A 16,189-nucleotide genomic window follows, 5' to 3' on the forward strand; every position below is an offset into this window, starting at 1 on the left:
CCCAACATGTCCCAAACTGGCTCTGCATTCCAAATCCCACGCCCCATCCCTTATTCTTGCTGCCCCATCTACCCACTCCTCCCCTGCCGCCCCCTCCCTCTCCCTCGTCCCCACAGCTAGTTTTTGTTTCTCATCTCACATCCCTCCCCTCCAACCCAATCCCCCTGCTGTGGCTCTCGTCGAGTCCCCCACTTGTGTCCCATCTGCAGGCAGCAAGCCTCCTAGCTGGTCTCCTACTGCCAATCTCACTTCCCACAAATCCAGCCTCCACACAGCTGTCAGGTTACCTCACAAGAATCTGGCTCCCCCACTGCCCTGCCTAAAGCCATCCAAGGTGCTCTCTGGTGTCAGGATAAAGCCCAAGCTCCTCAGCCTGGTCAGACCCTGCAGCACCTCCCACCCTCCCACACTCACCAGCCAGGGGCAGAAGTGGGAGGTGCACCAGCTTTGGAGTAAGACAGACTTGAGTTCCTAAGGCCGACTTGTCCAAATCCTGAGACTGTGGACAGATGACCTCACCTCTCAACCCCGGTGTCCCCACCTGATACAAACCAGAGGTAATTAAGTACGCTCCCCTTTCCCAAGATGCAATATGAATGCTGATTCCTCAAAGCTAATTCGCTGTCCACCCGCCCTCCCCCCACAAGGCCACGCTGCCTGGTGAGCCCATGGTCAGTGCTAAGTGGATCACAACTTCCTCGCTGGCCTCCCTCCCTCAAGCCTGCCTCACTCCCCACCTGTTTACACACAGCAGCCAGTGACCTCTCTAAAATGCAAATCTCACTCTCCCGTGATCCGAAATCTCCTGTGACTGCCCAGCATCCTTAGGGGAAGTCCAAACTCCTTGTGACATGGCTTAAAATAACCCAGCCTCTGCCCACCTCAAGATCCACCCTGCCACATAGGGCTACCGGAGCCCTGTTCTTCCCGCTCCCACTCAACATGTACACCTTCCTGCCCAATGCCTCCCCCAAGCAGCTCTCCCTCACACACACACACTCCCCCCCCCACCCTAACCCAAATGGGCTCCCCTTCCTAGGAGCCCTAAGCCCAGGGGACCTGCCTTGCCAGCTCTCCTCAGGCTTTAGTGTGAACATCTGTTTTTCTGTCTTCCCAGTGACGTGGCTCTGTGACAGCAAAGACCCCATCAGGTTTACCTGGCACAGAGCAGAAGCTGGATGAGTGTTTATTGAAAGGGTGAAGGGAACAATGGTAAGGAAGGAGTTCTTGGCCCATGGAAAGCCCCAGACTCCGTAGGGGCACTTATCAGACTCAATATATATTTTTTTAAATGTGGCCAAAGGAAGCAAAGCCAACTTGCCAAGGCCCTGGAGGAAAGAGCTGACAAAGAAGGGAAAGGGAAATCATGGAAACGGTTCAATTCTGGGAAGCAGTATAACTGGTATTTGGGGGCCAGTTCCAGGGACAGGACAGGGTTACCCAAATGTCCCACAGCATAAAGGGGTGCGGGAGCTCTAGCGCCTCTGAAGGCAGTCCCCAGAGGCAGAGTTATGACTTGTCACAGAGTGAAACTAGCTCTAAGGCAGGCTGCGAGAGGAAGGGCTCTGTCAGCCCCATTTGACCAAGTGGTCCCACGAGGATGGAAGTGGCCTTTGTTTCCACCACAAACAAGCCAGGGACGCCAGTGCAAAGACAGAGCTTCCTGGTCTTTGTTCTCAAGCCCAAGGGGGCAGCTGAGCTCCAAGCAGACCACTGAGGCACAAAGAGGCCTGGCACCAAGAAACCTGGTGAGTTCCGAGCCTTTTCAGCGAACACCTCTCAACATTAATTCTAGGACTGAGAAGGGAATGCAGCAAGACTTCACGTTTTCTGGAGGAGGGAAAGAACAATGTGCTGCTCAGGCCATATCTGAAACTGTGGGTCCCCCCTACCCCAAGAACCTCCTTTTAAGAGCGTCACTGATAAATTGGAAGTCATGCAGAGAGAACAGGATATGCTGGGCACCAACACCAGCACAAGCCAAAGGGGCAACTGAACTGCCATTCCTCTCCCCAACTAGAGCCATGCTAACAGAGCAGAGGGAGCAGCAGGCTTGTCTGTGGGGACTAAAGGCCAAACGCTCTGGGGAACAAAGGACACAGCAGGCAGTCCTTAGGAGGGGGGGAGACCTCTTGTCCCAAGGAGCGACAAGCAGAAGCTGAATGACCATGACTGGGGATGCTGAGGACAGACGTCTGCCGAAGACACAGGGCAGGAGCAGACCTCTGAGCTCCTTTCCACGGAAACACCATCTGAGGGGAAGGATGTGACAAAGTATTCAAGGCACACGAAACCCACTCGCTCAACTTGGGCGTGTGTGCGACGCAGTCGGGAACACTGTGCCAAGGGGAACGAGAGCTCAGGCAGATGGAGCAGCAGCTTGGGGGTTGGTGCCCTCTCTTCAAGATGAAAGCTGAGCCCAGTTCGTGTTGGTGTTGTTGTTTAGCATTGTTATTTAACTGCTCTTGTATTTACGCCTTCAGGACAGAGAAGCGGGCCCTGCCTCCTGGCACTGCTCTGAGGCCTGGAGTCTGGCGTCCTTACAGCATCAGCGGCAAAGACTGCCTGAGGAGACAAGGCCAGGGGAGGGACATGGAATCTTCTGGAAGCCCGTGGGAAGGAAAGCTGCCCTACCTGCTCCCAGTAAAAGTACCCCTGGCCACTCCCCAGCCTGGGGTCATCTGAGCAGCACATGCCTCTTCTGGCCACATGGCAGCCACCCTGGACACTGGGTGGCAGCCTTGCTCCAGCCTTGGGCATGTCCTGAGGATAACACACCCTAAAGTACCAAAGGGCCTGGGGCTATCACGTGAAACTTCTCCCAAAAGAGAGTATGGGCATCACACAACATCCCATGACACGGGTCTAAAATTTTCCACCCAGGGCTCAGAAGCAGGGGCGAGCTACACACCAAGACCCACACACCATGCCTGCCCCGCTGCCTCCACCAGCTCCGGTCAGCCAGAAGGGCCACGCAATGGACAAGGCAGAAGGTCAACCATCAGATGTATTGGGGAGAGGAGAGACGGGGCACCTTCAGGAGTGCCTCCTGTGGGCAGCCACCTTGGCAGTTTGCTGGGGATGGGGGGCGGTGAGAAGGAGCAGGAGTTCATGGGGCTCCTCCGGCAAAGATGAGCTCCAGGGCCGCTTGGATGTCGCCGCCAGTGGCCTGCAGGGCCCGCAGGCTCAGCTCGTCGTCCTGGATGCCCATGTCACGCAGCTGCTGCAGCTGAGGCTGCCACTGGCTCTGTAGAAAGACAGGAGCAGGCAGGAGCGGTTAGCTGGGACCCTCTGTAGACTCCCTCAGGTCTGCTCTCTTAGGCGGGGAGAGGGAAGGTGGGTTCCCACAGCAAAGTCGCCGCTGTGAAGTTCCACAGCACTCAGGGCTTCGAGGAAGACTACCTACCAGAGGAGCTGGAAGGTTTAGAGAACAAACACAAAGTTTTCCCAATTAAAAAAAGGAAAATGTCACCATAAAGATGAAAAGAGAAGGCGCAGATTACTCACAGTCTAAATTTCAAAAAATTAAACGACTTACTTTCTTCTGCTCTATGTACAGACCGACAGACACGTACACACAAAATGGGGGAAGGGCATACATTTTTAAATTAGTTTTGTTTCTGAGCATGACGCAGAGTGAAAAGTCTCAGTCTATCCACTCCCATTCCCACCCCAGAGAACCTATTTTACTTTCTTTGAGAAAATACAAATATGTGTTCTTTTATCTACTCTTTTCTGAGACCCTTGTTCTACATTCAGCAACCCCTCTCACTTTTTTCCAACATAATTAATGCATCTCGGTGATCTCTCTATGCCACTAAGTAAGGACCTTTTTATTTATTTTTATTTTTTTTAAGATTTTATTTATTTATTTGAGAGAGAGAGAGAAAGCACAAGTGGGAAGAGAGGCAGACGGAGAGGGAGAAGCAGACTCTCTGCTGAGCAGGGAAGCCCGACGTGGGGCTTGATCCCAGGACCCTGAAATCATGACCTGAGCTGAAGGCACACCCCTAACTGACTGAGTCACCCAGGTGCCCCTAAGTAAAGACCTTTTTAATAACTGTACAATATTCCAACTCATGGACATCCTGAAGTGTACCATAACCGAGCTGTTTCCAACCTTTGGCCATCACAACGATGCTGCAGGGACCACCTCTGTACAGATGTCACTTTCTACATACACGTACCTCCATCTCCAGGGTAAATTCCAAGAAATGGGGCTGCAAGGAATCACACGGCTTTAAGGCCTTCAGTACTTCCTTTCCACGAAGAGTCCGTTCCTGCCCTCTGTCCATTCTTCTATGGAGTTCTTAAACCCAAATTACTAGAATTCTCCATACCAGGGAAGTTTTGCCCTTTGCCTGATACATGTTACAGATTTTTTCCCAGTTTGTCAGGCTTCGGTCTTTGCTTCTTTGTTTGGTTGGTTGGTTTGGTTTGCTATGCAGAAATCTTCACTTTTACAAACTCAAAATGTGTTACTCTTCATGCAATGGCTCTTGGATTTTGACTCTCAGCTACAAAAGGCCTCTTCTACTATAAAGGTTTAAAGAAATTAGCCCACATTTTCTTTTAGTACTTTCAAAGCTTAATAATACCTCTACCTCATCAAGGAGGAAGTGAACAATTTAGGGAAGACAATGTGCTCACTTATGGGAAAGAGAAGGCAGTGGGGATGACATGCAAATTGAGAGAGGTGGGCACGCAAGGGTGAGGCATGGAGGGCTTTTCAAAAATCACACAAACCAACTCTGCCTCATTTACAGGCCAGATGGAGCCAGTGAAAGCTCCTGAGCTGGACAGCAGAGGGAAGAGGCATCTAGCTGCGGAAGATGAAGGAACGGAAAAGACAAGCTGTCCATGGGTCCTGCTCCTGTTTCCTTCACTGTCCACCAGGGCCACGTGGTTTAGAGAAAAACCACAGGAGCTTGAGCCCTGTCCTTCCCCCGGATGGCTTCATGACCCTGGACAAGTTCCAGAAATGACACTCGTCTCCCAGGCTCACTGTGAGGAGCAAAGGAAACAGAGTGCAGCAGGGACTCCTCATGAATGGAGACGTGCAAGCAGACGTTGGTTCCTAGGGCCTTCCACTTAGCTGCTAGGGTGACCCTCCCAGGAAGCAGAGCATTGATGGTATCCCTCCCTGCTTAAAACCTTCCATGGTTCCCTGGTGACTACAGAATCCAGTCTGGTCTCCTTACCTGAGCACTCCAGGCCTTCATGCTCAGGCTCCTGCTTCCCTTTTCACTGGCTCCATCTAGGATCTTCTCCATGAGGACACTGCCTTCTAGCCTATAGGCTTGGGTATGTCACATGTACCTCCACAGGTGGCTGCCTCTGCCCAGACACCATCCTCCCACCTAAATACCTCCTTCCCCACCTGGCTAGCCTCTAACCAATTCTTTGACAATCAGCTCTGCTGGTATCCCTCCATGGCAGTGATGATGATGGCTTGTCTCTGCCCCAGGAGCTGGACCCAGGTCTGGTACATAGCACGCTCAAGGCTCGGTCAATGCTCATGGAATAAATGAACAACTCTTTGACTCAAACTGCCCTAAGTATCCAAGCCACACAGTCAGTAGGGGCAGGCCACAGTCACAGGGTACAGGAGTGAAAGCCACAGGGACAACTGCCCTTGCTGGAAACATCCTCTCCTGTCACACCACCATGCCCCAGCTGTTCCTGGAGTGAATAAGGCCCTCTGAAGAGCAGAAAGAAGCTGACTATCCAAAGTAGCTAAGAAGTCGCCAGTAACTAGGACACCAGGAGGGACAACTAACCTGAAGGCTGGGCTGCCCCGAGGCCTGCAGGGCATGCTGTAGGGCTTGGCTGAAGAGATCATTGGTGATGGGCGTCCCTGACTGGACCCCAGAAGACATCGGTGAGGTCCCCGAGGAATGGCCCTAGAGACGAATCAGCGGTCAGTGCCACCCTCAGAGCCACCTCAATCTTCCAGCACATACCAGCTACTGTCACAGCACCCCATCGTGGGTCCCCAGGGGACCCAATTACTGCCTCCCAACAGAGACCTGCATGAGACAACCACAGAGGGATGCCTAAAAGCTTGCTGTGGCCAGGGAAGATTCCATCCTTTCCTGCTCCAGGGAAATGGAATCGAGCCCCTAACCTAGCCTAGGACCGCTGCACTGGGAGAGATGGCCTTGGCAACTAGAGTGACCATTACCAGGAACACTTAAGCCGGACGGCTGAACCCTGTCACGGATGAAGAAGGGCACGTTATGTGAGGGGAGGTACTTCTGAGCTATGAGGGGAGGAATTCTGGACTGTACCGCACCCCAGAGGCTGGGCCCTAAGGACAAGGGACAGGGGGAGGTCGACCAAGCTGCCGTTGAGAACCCCACCAGGGCTCCAGGCAGACTTCAGCTCAAACCAGATGGAGTACCAGGGTCAGTACTGCTAGGGAGCTTCTCCCCTGGGGGCCGGCCTCCCTCTTCAGGCCCTCCCTCCATACCTGGGTGCCAGGAGTCGGCGTGTGAGAGCTGCTCTCCGGAGTGCTGGCCAGGGCTAGGGCGGTGGCCAGCTCGCTCTGGGTGATGGGCCGGGGGCCGGCAGCTCCACTGTACCCCAGGGAGGCTGGGCGAGAGCTGGGTGTGCTGCTAGAGGGCGTGGACCTGGAGCTCTGGAGAAGGGAGGCAATCGGGGAAGTGGCACTGTGACGGTCCCACATGAACCCTGCCCCCGCTACAGGAACTACCTGAACTGCTGCCAGGTTCAGAAGGGAAGAGTAGGCCACAGATTGGCCACCGAAGAGGTTAAGACCACCTCCCAGCTTGGGTGTGCCAAGTCCCAAGGAGAGGCGCATCCCTGGCACCATCTCCTCAAGTGGCAAGCAGCCAGGCCACTTACTGGGTGAAAGTCGTCCTCGTCATCAGAGAGCCCTTCAAACAGGAAGCCACCTGGAGGAGGGAGAACAGATTTGGGGAGGAAGAACAGAAAGGCACAGGCGCAGCTCCAGAATCTCAGCTCAGATACTCTCCAAATTCACATTTTCATCTCTCCCCTTGGAAAATTACAGGACAGATGCACTCCCTGACTCAAACCGAGAGTTCCCAAGGAACGCCCTCTGCCAGCGCTATACATAGCTGCTGAGTAAAGCAAATCCCTGGGCCACCGCCTGCTCCCCAGGGGGCCTACGTTACACTGCCCTGGGGCCTACCTGGCATGTCCCGGTATGAGCTGGAGGGTGCGCTCCGCGAAGAGGAGTCGGCTCCCGGCAGTGGGGTGCTGCCAGCCACCGAGTGCAGAACCAGGATGATGGCATTGACCAGGGCTGGGTGAGCAGGCACCAACCTGGGGCAGAGGCGGGAAGAAACAGAGGGTAACTACGAAGGACCGAGTTCCCTGGGCATGACAGAAGTTCTGGGTGCCTTCCAGATAATCGCATTGCCTGTGCCCGCCTTTAAATTCCTCAGCACCTCCCACCGGCTGGCTCTGCCCCCAGCCACAGCGGCCAGGTCTGCGGTCCAAGGGCCCACTTCACATGCTTCACCTGCCCCTCCAGCAAGGCGTCATGGGACACGCACAGCCTAGGAGGCTCGGGCGCCCTTCTTCAGCCTCGACTCCGTCGCGACTTTCCTCTGGGAAATCTCTGGGAGGTCCCTTCTCTTCCCGGGGTGGGGCTATTTTCTTCACTTGCACAGTAAGGGATATGACCTTTACTATGTCCCTTCCGGCTCTCAAATTTTAGGGATCAATGCACTGCTTGCTTTCCCCATCCTAAAATATTTCCAAGGCTCTCCAATGTCTACAGAAAGAGCTGAATTGAGCCTGGCCCGCAAAGCCACCGCCCTCAGAACCCTGCTTCGTCTCCACATCTCCACATGTCCCTGCCCTTGGGCTTTGTTGGTCTACTGGTAGCCCCTGCTCTTTCTCACCTCCTGACATACTTCACAGGTGGACGCAGGGATAGACAGGGTTGGGCTCTAAGAGCAGAATCCAGGGCGACAATGAGGATTCTGGGCCCACCATCTGGGGAGGGATAGGGGACCCTTTACTAAGATGGGGGTACTTACGTATCAAGCATGCTGGGATCAGCGAAGACGGAGAAGAGGTCCTTGTCCTGGAGAACGCCTGAAGGAGAACAGGGCTCACCTGAGAGACTGCCAATCGAGCCAGATCCAGGAGGGTGAAGAGGCTGTAGGCCTCAGATCAACCGGCTCGACAGGGACATAGGATCACAAAGCAGCTCCCACGAGAAGGGGGGAAACGAAGCACCAAGAAACACAAACCAAGTGTTCTCCATCTTGTGCCCCTCTCACCGCCTCCCCCTGCACTTAGGCCACACGCCTTAGACTAACACGCCAGCCTCTCTTCCCCATACGTCTGGGTTCTTCCCTAAGCCACCAATGTGTTCAGGAAGTCTTCCCTACTGGGGGCTAACTGCTGCCCCCATTTGGCATCCTCACGTCTCATTTCTGATGTTAGGTAGGCCATGATTTCTCCGTGGCACTGACCGCCCTTGGAGGGCTGGGTGTAGGGAATGTGTCTTGGTCTCCCCTCTCCCTCAACAAGACCAGTGATCCTGGACAAGATGGTAATTGCCTTCCCCTGGTTTCTCCTTCTCCAACAACTCCTATTTCCTCTGGCACTTACCGAGAGCAATAGGGTCACTGCTGAGGCCTGGGGTAGCCACAATGATCTGATCCAGAGATTCCTTATTGCTGAGCATCTTAAAGACCTGCAGGAGAAATGGGGGGGGCTGAGCACTCAACTAAGCCCAATCCACTCAGCAAACACCCGCACGCTGCTGAAGGGCTTCCTCCCTCTACAAGCTCGCACACACACCACTACAATGGAACAATAGCCCCAGGAAACAGATGAACCTCTTTTTGCTCTAAGATTGTGGTTTACTGGAGGGTAAACATTAAAAAAAAAAAAAAAAAGCAAGATCACAGTAAACCTTCAATTTCTATCCCTTTCCCTCCTCTACAGTTCTAATGCTTCCAAAATAAAAGCTCTCTTTATAAGCCCAGTAACAAGCGTTCCTCTAGGTCCCAAAAGCCCTTTTCAATCTCTATAAAATTATCATTTTTGTATGCATACATATTGAGAAGTTTGCAGCTCTATTAATTTGGCTTATCAATTCTCCTACAGAGACACGTCAGCACATTTTCTCAGTGAGGAAATCCAGGTAAGGAGCAGTGGGCAGGCAATTCAGCAGAAAGTCAAAGAACAAGGCCCAGCAGAAACAGTATGTGGATCCACAGGCTGTAACTACATTCATTCCATGAGGCCAATATCAGGAGAGGTGGTATCATTATCATTAGATGGAATCAACAATACCTAGCTGAGAGAGCCTCTTTGGGGGATGACAGGGCTCTACTGAGACCCACAGGCATGACAAAAACTCCCCAGGAACTCTCGGTAGCCATGGCGACGGCCCACCATCTCCCACTCTATACCACTCACCAGCGTTAGCACCCTCTCCTGCCATCCTGACAGGAGGCTTGGGCAAGGGGCCTGGGCACGCACTCACCGCCTCCCTGTAGGAGGAGCTGCTGTGCAGGGCAGTGTGCAGCACCCGGAACTCCCTCAGGGCAGCCACTTTGTCCACAGGTTCTGGGGACAAGACACTCAGTTACCTACAACCCGGCCCTGTCCCTGCAGCAGATGCAGTGCAGCATTTCAGCCCGTTCCCCCAGCACCCTGCTAAGAGGATGAGTGCCCGTGCAGAAACACCCACCGATGCCGCAGATGTGAAAACTGTGCTCTTTTAAGCTTCTCCAGTATATAAAACAAAGAGATTCCAGCTCTGGCAGAGGTGAACCTTGCCACATGAAAGAGACGGCTCTGATCGATCTCCCACTGCAGGAATTCTAGACTTCTTACATTTGCAAGGGGGAAGGTATAATCAACTCAGTAGACTTTTATACAGTGGTTTAAAATAAGAACCAAAAGCCATCTGAACAATATGGAGCGATGCTGACACAATATGTTAAGGGAGAGAAATAGAACACAAAGTTGTACATATGTTCTCTAGTAAAGCTACGTAAAATGTGTCCGTGTGCACGTGGTCCCAGGCTGGAAAGGGACAGAGGGAAGAAGAGAACCTGGGTAGGGTGGCAGGATGAAGGCTGATTGTTTCCTCTTTGATATCTTCTTTCAGGCTTCTGTAATATTATTCTGAATTTTTAAAAAAATATTTAAAAAGGACCGAGAAAACACACTGTGCTCCTAGGGTTCTTGTAACAACCTTGTATCACATGCCCCATAACAAGTGCTTCACTGAGACTCAAAGCTCCCTTCTGATCTTTGGACACTATGATTCACTCCCAATATGGAAAAGTTTAGCAGCTGTTTTAGTTTTACTTGGTTACTTTACTATTTAGGACATCAGCCCATTTCACAGGTGAAGAGATCTGGGTAAAAGGAGGGGCAGGAGGTATGAAGTCCACACTGGGTCACACTTTTAAGTGTGGTTCTCCTCACCTGGGACAGCTTCTTGTGATTATACACACCATGTACTGCCCAACTCCAGGGGCCACCGTCCCAAAGCAAGGGGAATGGCAGCCTGGGGTCTGGGATAGCAACCATGTCCTTACCTATACTTCTAATCAGGACAGTGGTATCTTCCAAAAAAATATTCATCTTAAGTGAATTACCCAATTTATTCATTTAACAAACATGTACTAAGCAATTTACTCCAGGCCTGGTTTGGGGGAAAGGCACAGGAAGGCAAAAAAATAAGACTCCCTGCTACAACAAGAAACTCTTGGGACAGGAGAAGCAGCGAGACTAGATCAAACCCACAAACACACAATGACAGAAGAGCATGCTAGGCGCTCCGCAGAGATGTGGGCCCCAGTTAGGGCACGAGGGGCAGGAGGCAGACAGCCATCATGCAGAGGGCAGGCTAGGACACAGAGCCGTCTCCCAGGGGAGACCATCTGAGAGGGTGTTTTAAGGCCAAGCACATGTTTACTAGGGGGAGAAAGTCCTAAGCTTAAGTGAGAACATGTGCAAAGTCATGGAAGCATAAAACAACGAAGTGCTTTGACAGAACAGCAAGTTGGTTTTTGTGGCTGGAGTTCAGGGTACACAGCGCTGCTGGAATAGCAGGCTCAGTGAGATCCTGAAGGGATTTGCAACCTGCCACAGAGAACCATCAAAGGGATCCAGGTGGGAAGGAAGGGAACTGACAGGTTCTCCTCCTACAGGCGCTAATCTAGTGGGAGATCAAGAAATGTGCTTCCTTTTATAAGAGCACTCAAGGATAAAATATCCAAAATGCCAACATGATAGTTTCTTTTCGGATCTGAGTTTATTTTCACTCACAATAAAACGTGACTTTGTTTCAAAAATAAATCTCCAGGCCAAAGGGAGGAGGAAAAGGACTCTTAATAGCTTAAGCCAGCAATCAGCTAAGGGTTATGGTTGTCTCTACAACATCTCTGAGCTAATCTCAGTCTCACTCTTTTGGAAGTGGGAGGCAGCCAGTCCAGTGGAAAGAATGTGGGCTCTGGAGCCAGGAAAACCTGATTCACATCCCAGCTTTTGCACTCACTTTCTAAGTAGGTGACCTTGAATAAATACCTTTTTTTTTCTTTTAAAGATTTTATTTATTTATTTGAGAGAGAGAGCGTGCAAGCACACAAACGAGGAGGGGAGGGGCAGAGGAAGAGGGAGAAGCAGGCTCCCCGCTGAGCAGGGAACCTGATGCTGGGCTTGATCCCAGGACCCTGAGATCATGACCTGAGCCAAAGGCAGACACTTAACTGACAGCCACCCAGGCACCCCAATAAATATCTTTTCTAATGCTCCTTTTCTTCATCTATAAAATGCTAAAGCTGTCATCTGGCCTACAGGTCTAATGATTAAATGGGATAGCAAAGAGAAACCATCTGGCTCAAAGGAGCAACAAATGTTACTTTTCCTTTGGCAGTGCCCTCCAGCCAAACACCAGAGGGGCACACCTACAGTGGACCACACTGGGTTTACTGCTTTGTAGAGGAGGATGCACACCATAGGAATGTGGGCATCTCAATCAGATGACGTGAGAGAAGACTTATAGGATTTGGGCTTTGGCTGTGATGTGGAGGGACGTTTAAAGAAGCAGGGTTTTGCTCGGGGTTGAATGCTGTCAGGAATTGGGGGTGATTTTATGATTGGATATCTTAACAATTCTTATCTAGAAGGAAGGAAAACTAGAGCAAGGCCCAAGCTGTAACTGATAAAGATGGAGCAGTCACTCATGATAGCTGGAGACAGGGATATGTGGTCATTTTTGTGATGCGGACAATGTTCAGAGTTTTGTCTCTGTTCAAAAATGAGAGCGATCTTATTGTTGTCTTGATCCATTACTTTTCTCAGAGTGAGTGGCCTTACAGATGTTGGTGATCAGTGAAATTGTTCAAGTTTCAAGGCCTAGCTGAGGGCCAGGCCAACGCCTGATTGTCAGAGACTGCCTTTCTCTTTCTCACTTCCCATGAGGGGACAAAAGAAGATCTTTTTGTCCTTTATGTTTAGAATTGAAAACGGGAAATTTCAAGCTGATAACCATTCACAGCAATCATGAACGTAAAAAATATGTCAAACTGCCAGTTTCACAAAGCTAATCTTTTTATACAGCTTAGCTTTATCCTTGGGAAAGCTTTTAAAACACAGAAAATTTAAATTATGAGTTCTAAGCAGCACCTTTTATTAATAAATCAAAAAGGCATTAAAGGCCCCTAAGTTTACTCCAAGAGCTACTTTAATACTATTATTTTCAAGCTTCAGGAAAACACATTACCAGGATAGCAGGAGTGACCTGATTGAATAAATCACCACCTAGGGTCACTTGTAGGAAGATCTGCTAGCAAGAGGACAAACTACATCATTACAGGAGCACAAGGAGTTTCCAGCTTTTTTCTAATGTGAACAACAACAACAACAACAAAAAGATACAAAATTCACTGAGAAATCAACTGTTAATCTAAAGGAGTTTAAATAGACACACACTCCCTACCCCACTAGGAAACAGTGGATAATGAACTTAAAAAGTAGAGCAACAAACCCCCTTCTGTTAGTGGTGTTGAAAGCAAGTAGATCAAAATCGCACATTATCAATGGGATACTAATCCAATAAGTAAAACAGATATCCTCCATCACCATCTCAGTAAATCCCCTCTTTATTCCACCCAGGCCATGCCTCAAGAACACACAGACCCTTTCCTTGTAGAGATTACAGAGGCTCTCCCTATCTAAGGGCCCTTACTCACCTGGTTTCTGATCAGGCTCAGGCCAGGACTTCCTCAGAACATGTACTGTGGACCCAGGTTGAATGCCATAGAAGTCAAGGGTCTGGTCATCTTTAAGCTTCCGGCCACAGTATATCAGATCTAAACAGAGAACGGTCCATTTATATTTTGCTCCTCAAAACAATGTAGATTGTGTCTGCCCCTAAGAAACTTATCTTGATTGGACAGACAATGACACTTGCTTTATTTAATACATACATTTTAATAAAAAGCATTAGCAAGTACAAAGTCATAAAATACAGAATCTATGCATAGGAAAGCTCTAGAGCTTAACATCCTGGAGACTGCTCAATTTAAATGAATAGGAAAATGCAACAACAAAAAAAGGATGAATCAATTGGATCTCTCAGCTATTATAAATTATGTCTGTAATTTAATTTAATTCCTTCTTCCTCCACCTAGAATACCCTTGCCATCCTCCTTTCCTTTTTTATTACCTTCCATCTAACCAACCAAGCAAACAAAAATCCTTCTAATCATCCCTCAAAACCCATCTTCAATACCATATACTGGGGGCCTCCCCCAACAATGCACTCCTCCTTCTCTAGCCTACCCCAAATTCTTGCTCTTCCATGTTATAGCTAAGGAACTCTGTGATAAAGTAGCTCAGTATAACGCACAACTGAAATGGCAATCGATAGTTTTATTACATGGTTTGTGTTCCTAGTCACCCAACAACACTCACTTCCCAGACTGTTAACATGATGAGGCAGCAAATCCCAAACTCTTAATTTACCCTTATAATTCCAGAAGTATCTCCCCAGAAAGAGATCAGAGCAGCAGCCCATTCCCAGTCCACAGAGACTCACCAATCAGCTCAGGGTCTGGAACAGACTCCTGGAGTTTGCCAGCAATAAGCTGCTTCAGAAATGAAATACTATAGCCCCCCAGTGAGTATTCACCCAGCTCTGACTCTGGCAACTGGAGAATAGACTTTGGGGCAAGTGGCTGGTCAGCCAGCTTCACCGCCAGGTGCCAATCTGAGAGAGACATCCTCTCTCTTTCGCGCTCTCTCTTTCTCCCTGTAAAGGAACAAAGCCTTAGTGGTTAAAGGACAGACCACCACCCTACACCACCCCCACCCCACCAAGGGGTTGAATGAAAGCTAATTCAGTGTGACAATGTTGGAAAAACACAGGATGCAACATCAGGAGGCCAGAACTAGAATGTGGGATCCTCTCTTTACTCATCCTATGATAAACAGCACAAAACTTCAGCTCTCTAGGCCTCAGTTCCTTCATCTTTAAAGTGGACATAAAAACACCATCTCACTTAATAGGAATGTTGTGAGGTTCAAACGAGATCATCCAACCCTCTCCCTTATGTATGCTCCTTATTTCCAATTTTCTTCATCAACTCTTCTTGAACTGCAATAGCTTTATAACAAGCTCCCTGACTCTTGCCTCTCTCCCTATCAAACATCCATGCTACAGTAAGCCAACTCATCACTTTATTTTTTTCAACTTAGTATAGTTAACATACAGTGAGTATTCCTTTCAGGTGTACAATTTAGCGATTCGACAATTCTATACATTACTCACTGCTCATCCCGATTAAGTGTACTATTAAGCCCCATCACCTATTTCACCCATTCCCCCACCCAGCTCCCTTCTGGTAACCATCTGTTTGTTCTCCACAGTTAATCATCGTTTTAAAACACCGACCTTATCAAGTCATTCCTCTGCTTAGAACTCCTCCAATGACTCCAAACCACTTCTATGAATAAGTCTAAATTCTGCAGCCTGGCTTATGACAACATTCTTTCTGTTCCCTCTGCCAGCCTTCCTCCCCGCCCCCAATAGAGCCCTGTCCTACCCTAACCTCTTCAGCACTTAAGTCCACCCCCAGAAAGCCTTCCCTCACACTGCATGTAATTCCTCCTCCCTTTGGTCTCTTAGCAAATTCCTGCCAAGATCAACTCAAATACAACCTCCTCCATCCCCTCTCCCCTTCCTCTCACATTCCCTCAGGGCAAAGCTTACAAATATCTACTTAATTCTCAACCCTCCACTCCACCCCCAACCCATTCTAGGAGGCCCTGGAAAGCAAAGACTAGAATTTTTGCCTTTATTGTCCCAATGCTTGGCAAATGTATCCGGAAAATGAATCAGGAACTCCGAGGGTGGAAGAATCTCATAGGACCAGGCAAGCCCTCGTTATAATTACTGCTTCCAAAGAGGCCTCTAGTAGGCAAGAGTAAAAATAAAAAGGAAAAGGTCGTGTGGCTTTGAGGCTGTACAGCAGACCCCAAGGTATCCTCAAGGTACACATCTACTTTAATACTGTTCAGGTTTATGAGAATAAATAGGTCTTTTTATATACCATATCTCATTTAATCCTCACAATTGTTCCTTGAGGCAGGCATTATCATCCACATATTACAGACGAGGGAACCGAAACTCAGAAAGGTGAAGTCACTGGCCCAAGGTTACAGACAGCTAGTAGTGGGTCAGGGACACTATCTTTTAGGTGACGACCCCACCGCTCCCACGGGACCAGCTAACTAATAGACACACGTCTAGCGCGCGCGGCCCAGGGCCCAGCGCCCTCACCCGTCCCGCGGAAGGAATCCGGCCGCAGAGCCGCCGGTGTAAACACACTCCGGTCCACTCGCCGGAAGCCGGAAGCCCTGCGCTGCACTCTGGGAGTTGCAGTTTCTGCTGCAACCCCGCCCCTTCTGAGGCGCCTGTAGACTAGTGGCGCTATGGCCAAAGCTTCCGGTCGACGGGGAGGGCGTGCCTTCTAGGCCATTCGAAATTTCCCGCGCGAGGGTATCTATGCAGTTTTCGCGGGCGAGGGGCCTGGTTATCTGTCTGCCTTCCAGGGCGCGACTCGCAGGAGGTGGGCCTGGCGCCATCCCGGGAAGCGTGCAGAATCCGTCGGCTACGGTGGGCTGTCACAGCGCCGCTGGAGGGAAGGCCCGCCCGCAT

General features: G+C 50.1%; 1 protein-coding gene across 3 annotated transcripts; it reads right to left on the reverse strand.

The window, feature by feature from the left end:
• Positions 1–2,989: 2,989 nt before the first annotated feature.
• UBL7 (ubiquitin like 7) lies at positions 2,990–15,932 on the reverse strand. 3 transcript variants are annotated; one of them, XM_027572741.2, is made up of 11 exons: positions 15,812–15,932; positions 14,069–14,281; positions 13,221–13,340; positions 9,497–9,579; positions 8,614–8,698; positions 8,034–8,091; positions 7,178–7,311; positions 6,868–6,917; positions 6,473–6,640; positions 5,781–5,903; positions 2,990–3,247 (listed from the first exon to the last, which is right to left on the reverse strand). In XM_027572741.2, the coding sequence occupies exons 2-11, from the start codon at positions 14,250–14,252 to the stop codon at positions 3,110–3,112; spliced, it is 1,143 nt and encodes a 380-aa protein (XP_027428542.1). In that variant the 5' UTR covers positions 14,253–14,281; positions 15,812–15,932; the 3' UTR covers positions 2,990–3,109. The 3 variants fall into 3 exon arrangements, with proteins under 3 accessions (XP_027428542.1, XP_027428543.1, XP_027428544.1); XM_027572742.2 differs by lacking the exon at positions 15,812–15,932 and adding an exon at positions 14,924–15,054; XM_027572743.1 differs by lacking the exons at positions 14,069–14,281; positions 15,812–15,932 and adding an exon at positions 15,582–15,781.
• Positions 15,933–16,189: the final 257 nt, after the last annotated feature.

Source organism: Zalophus californianus, chromosome 6 (genome assembly GCF_009762305.2).
Source record: "Zalophus californianus isolate mZalCal1 chromosome 6, mZalCal1.pri.v2, whole genome shotgun sequence".
Lineage (NCBI taxonomy): Eukaryota > Metazoa > Chordata > Mammalia > Carnivora > Otariidae > Zalophus > Zalophus californianus.

Coding starts and splice junctions, on each gene's coding strand:
- UBL7 (XM_027572741.2), bottom strand. CDS start 14,252: ATGTCTCTCTCAGATTGGCACCTGGCGGTGAAGCTGGCTGACCAGCCA. Junction 7,312..8,033: donor GATCCCAGCATGCTTGATAC/GTAAGTACCCCC, acceptor CCTCTGCCCCAG/GTTGGTGCCTGCTCACCCAG. Junction 6,918..7,177: donor CTCATACCGGGACATGCCAG/GTAGGCCCCAGG, acceptor TCCCTCCTCCAG/GTGGCTTCCTGTTTGAAGGG.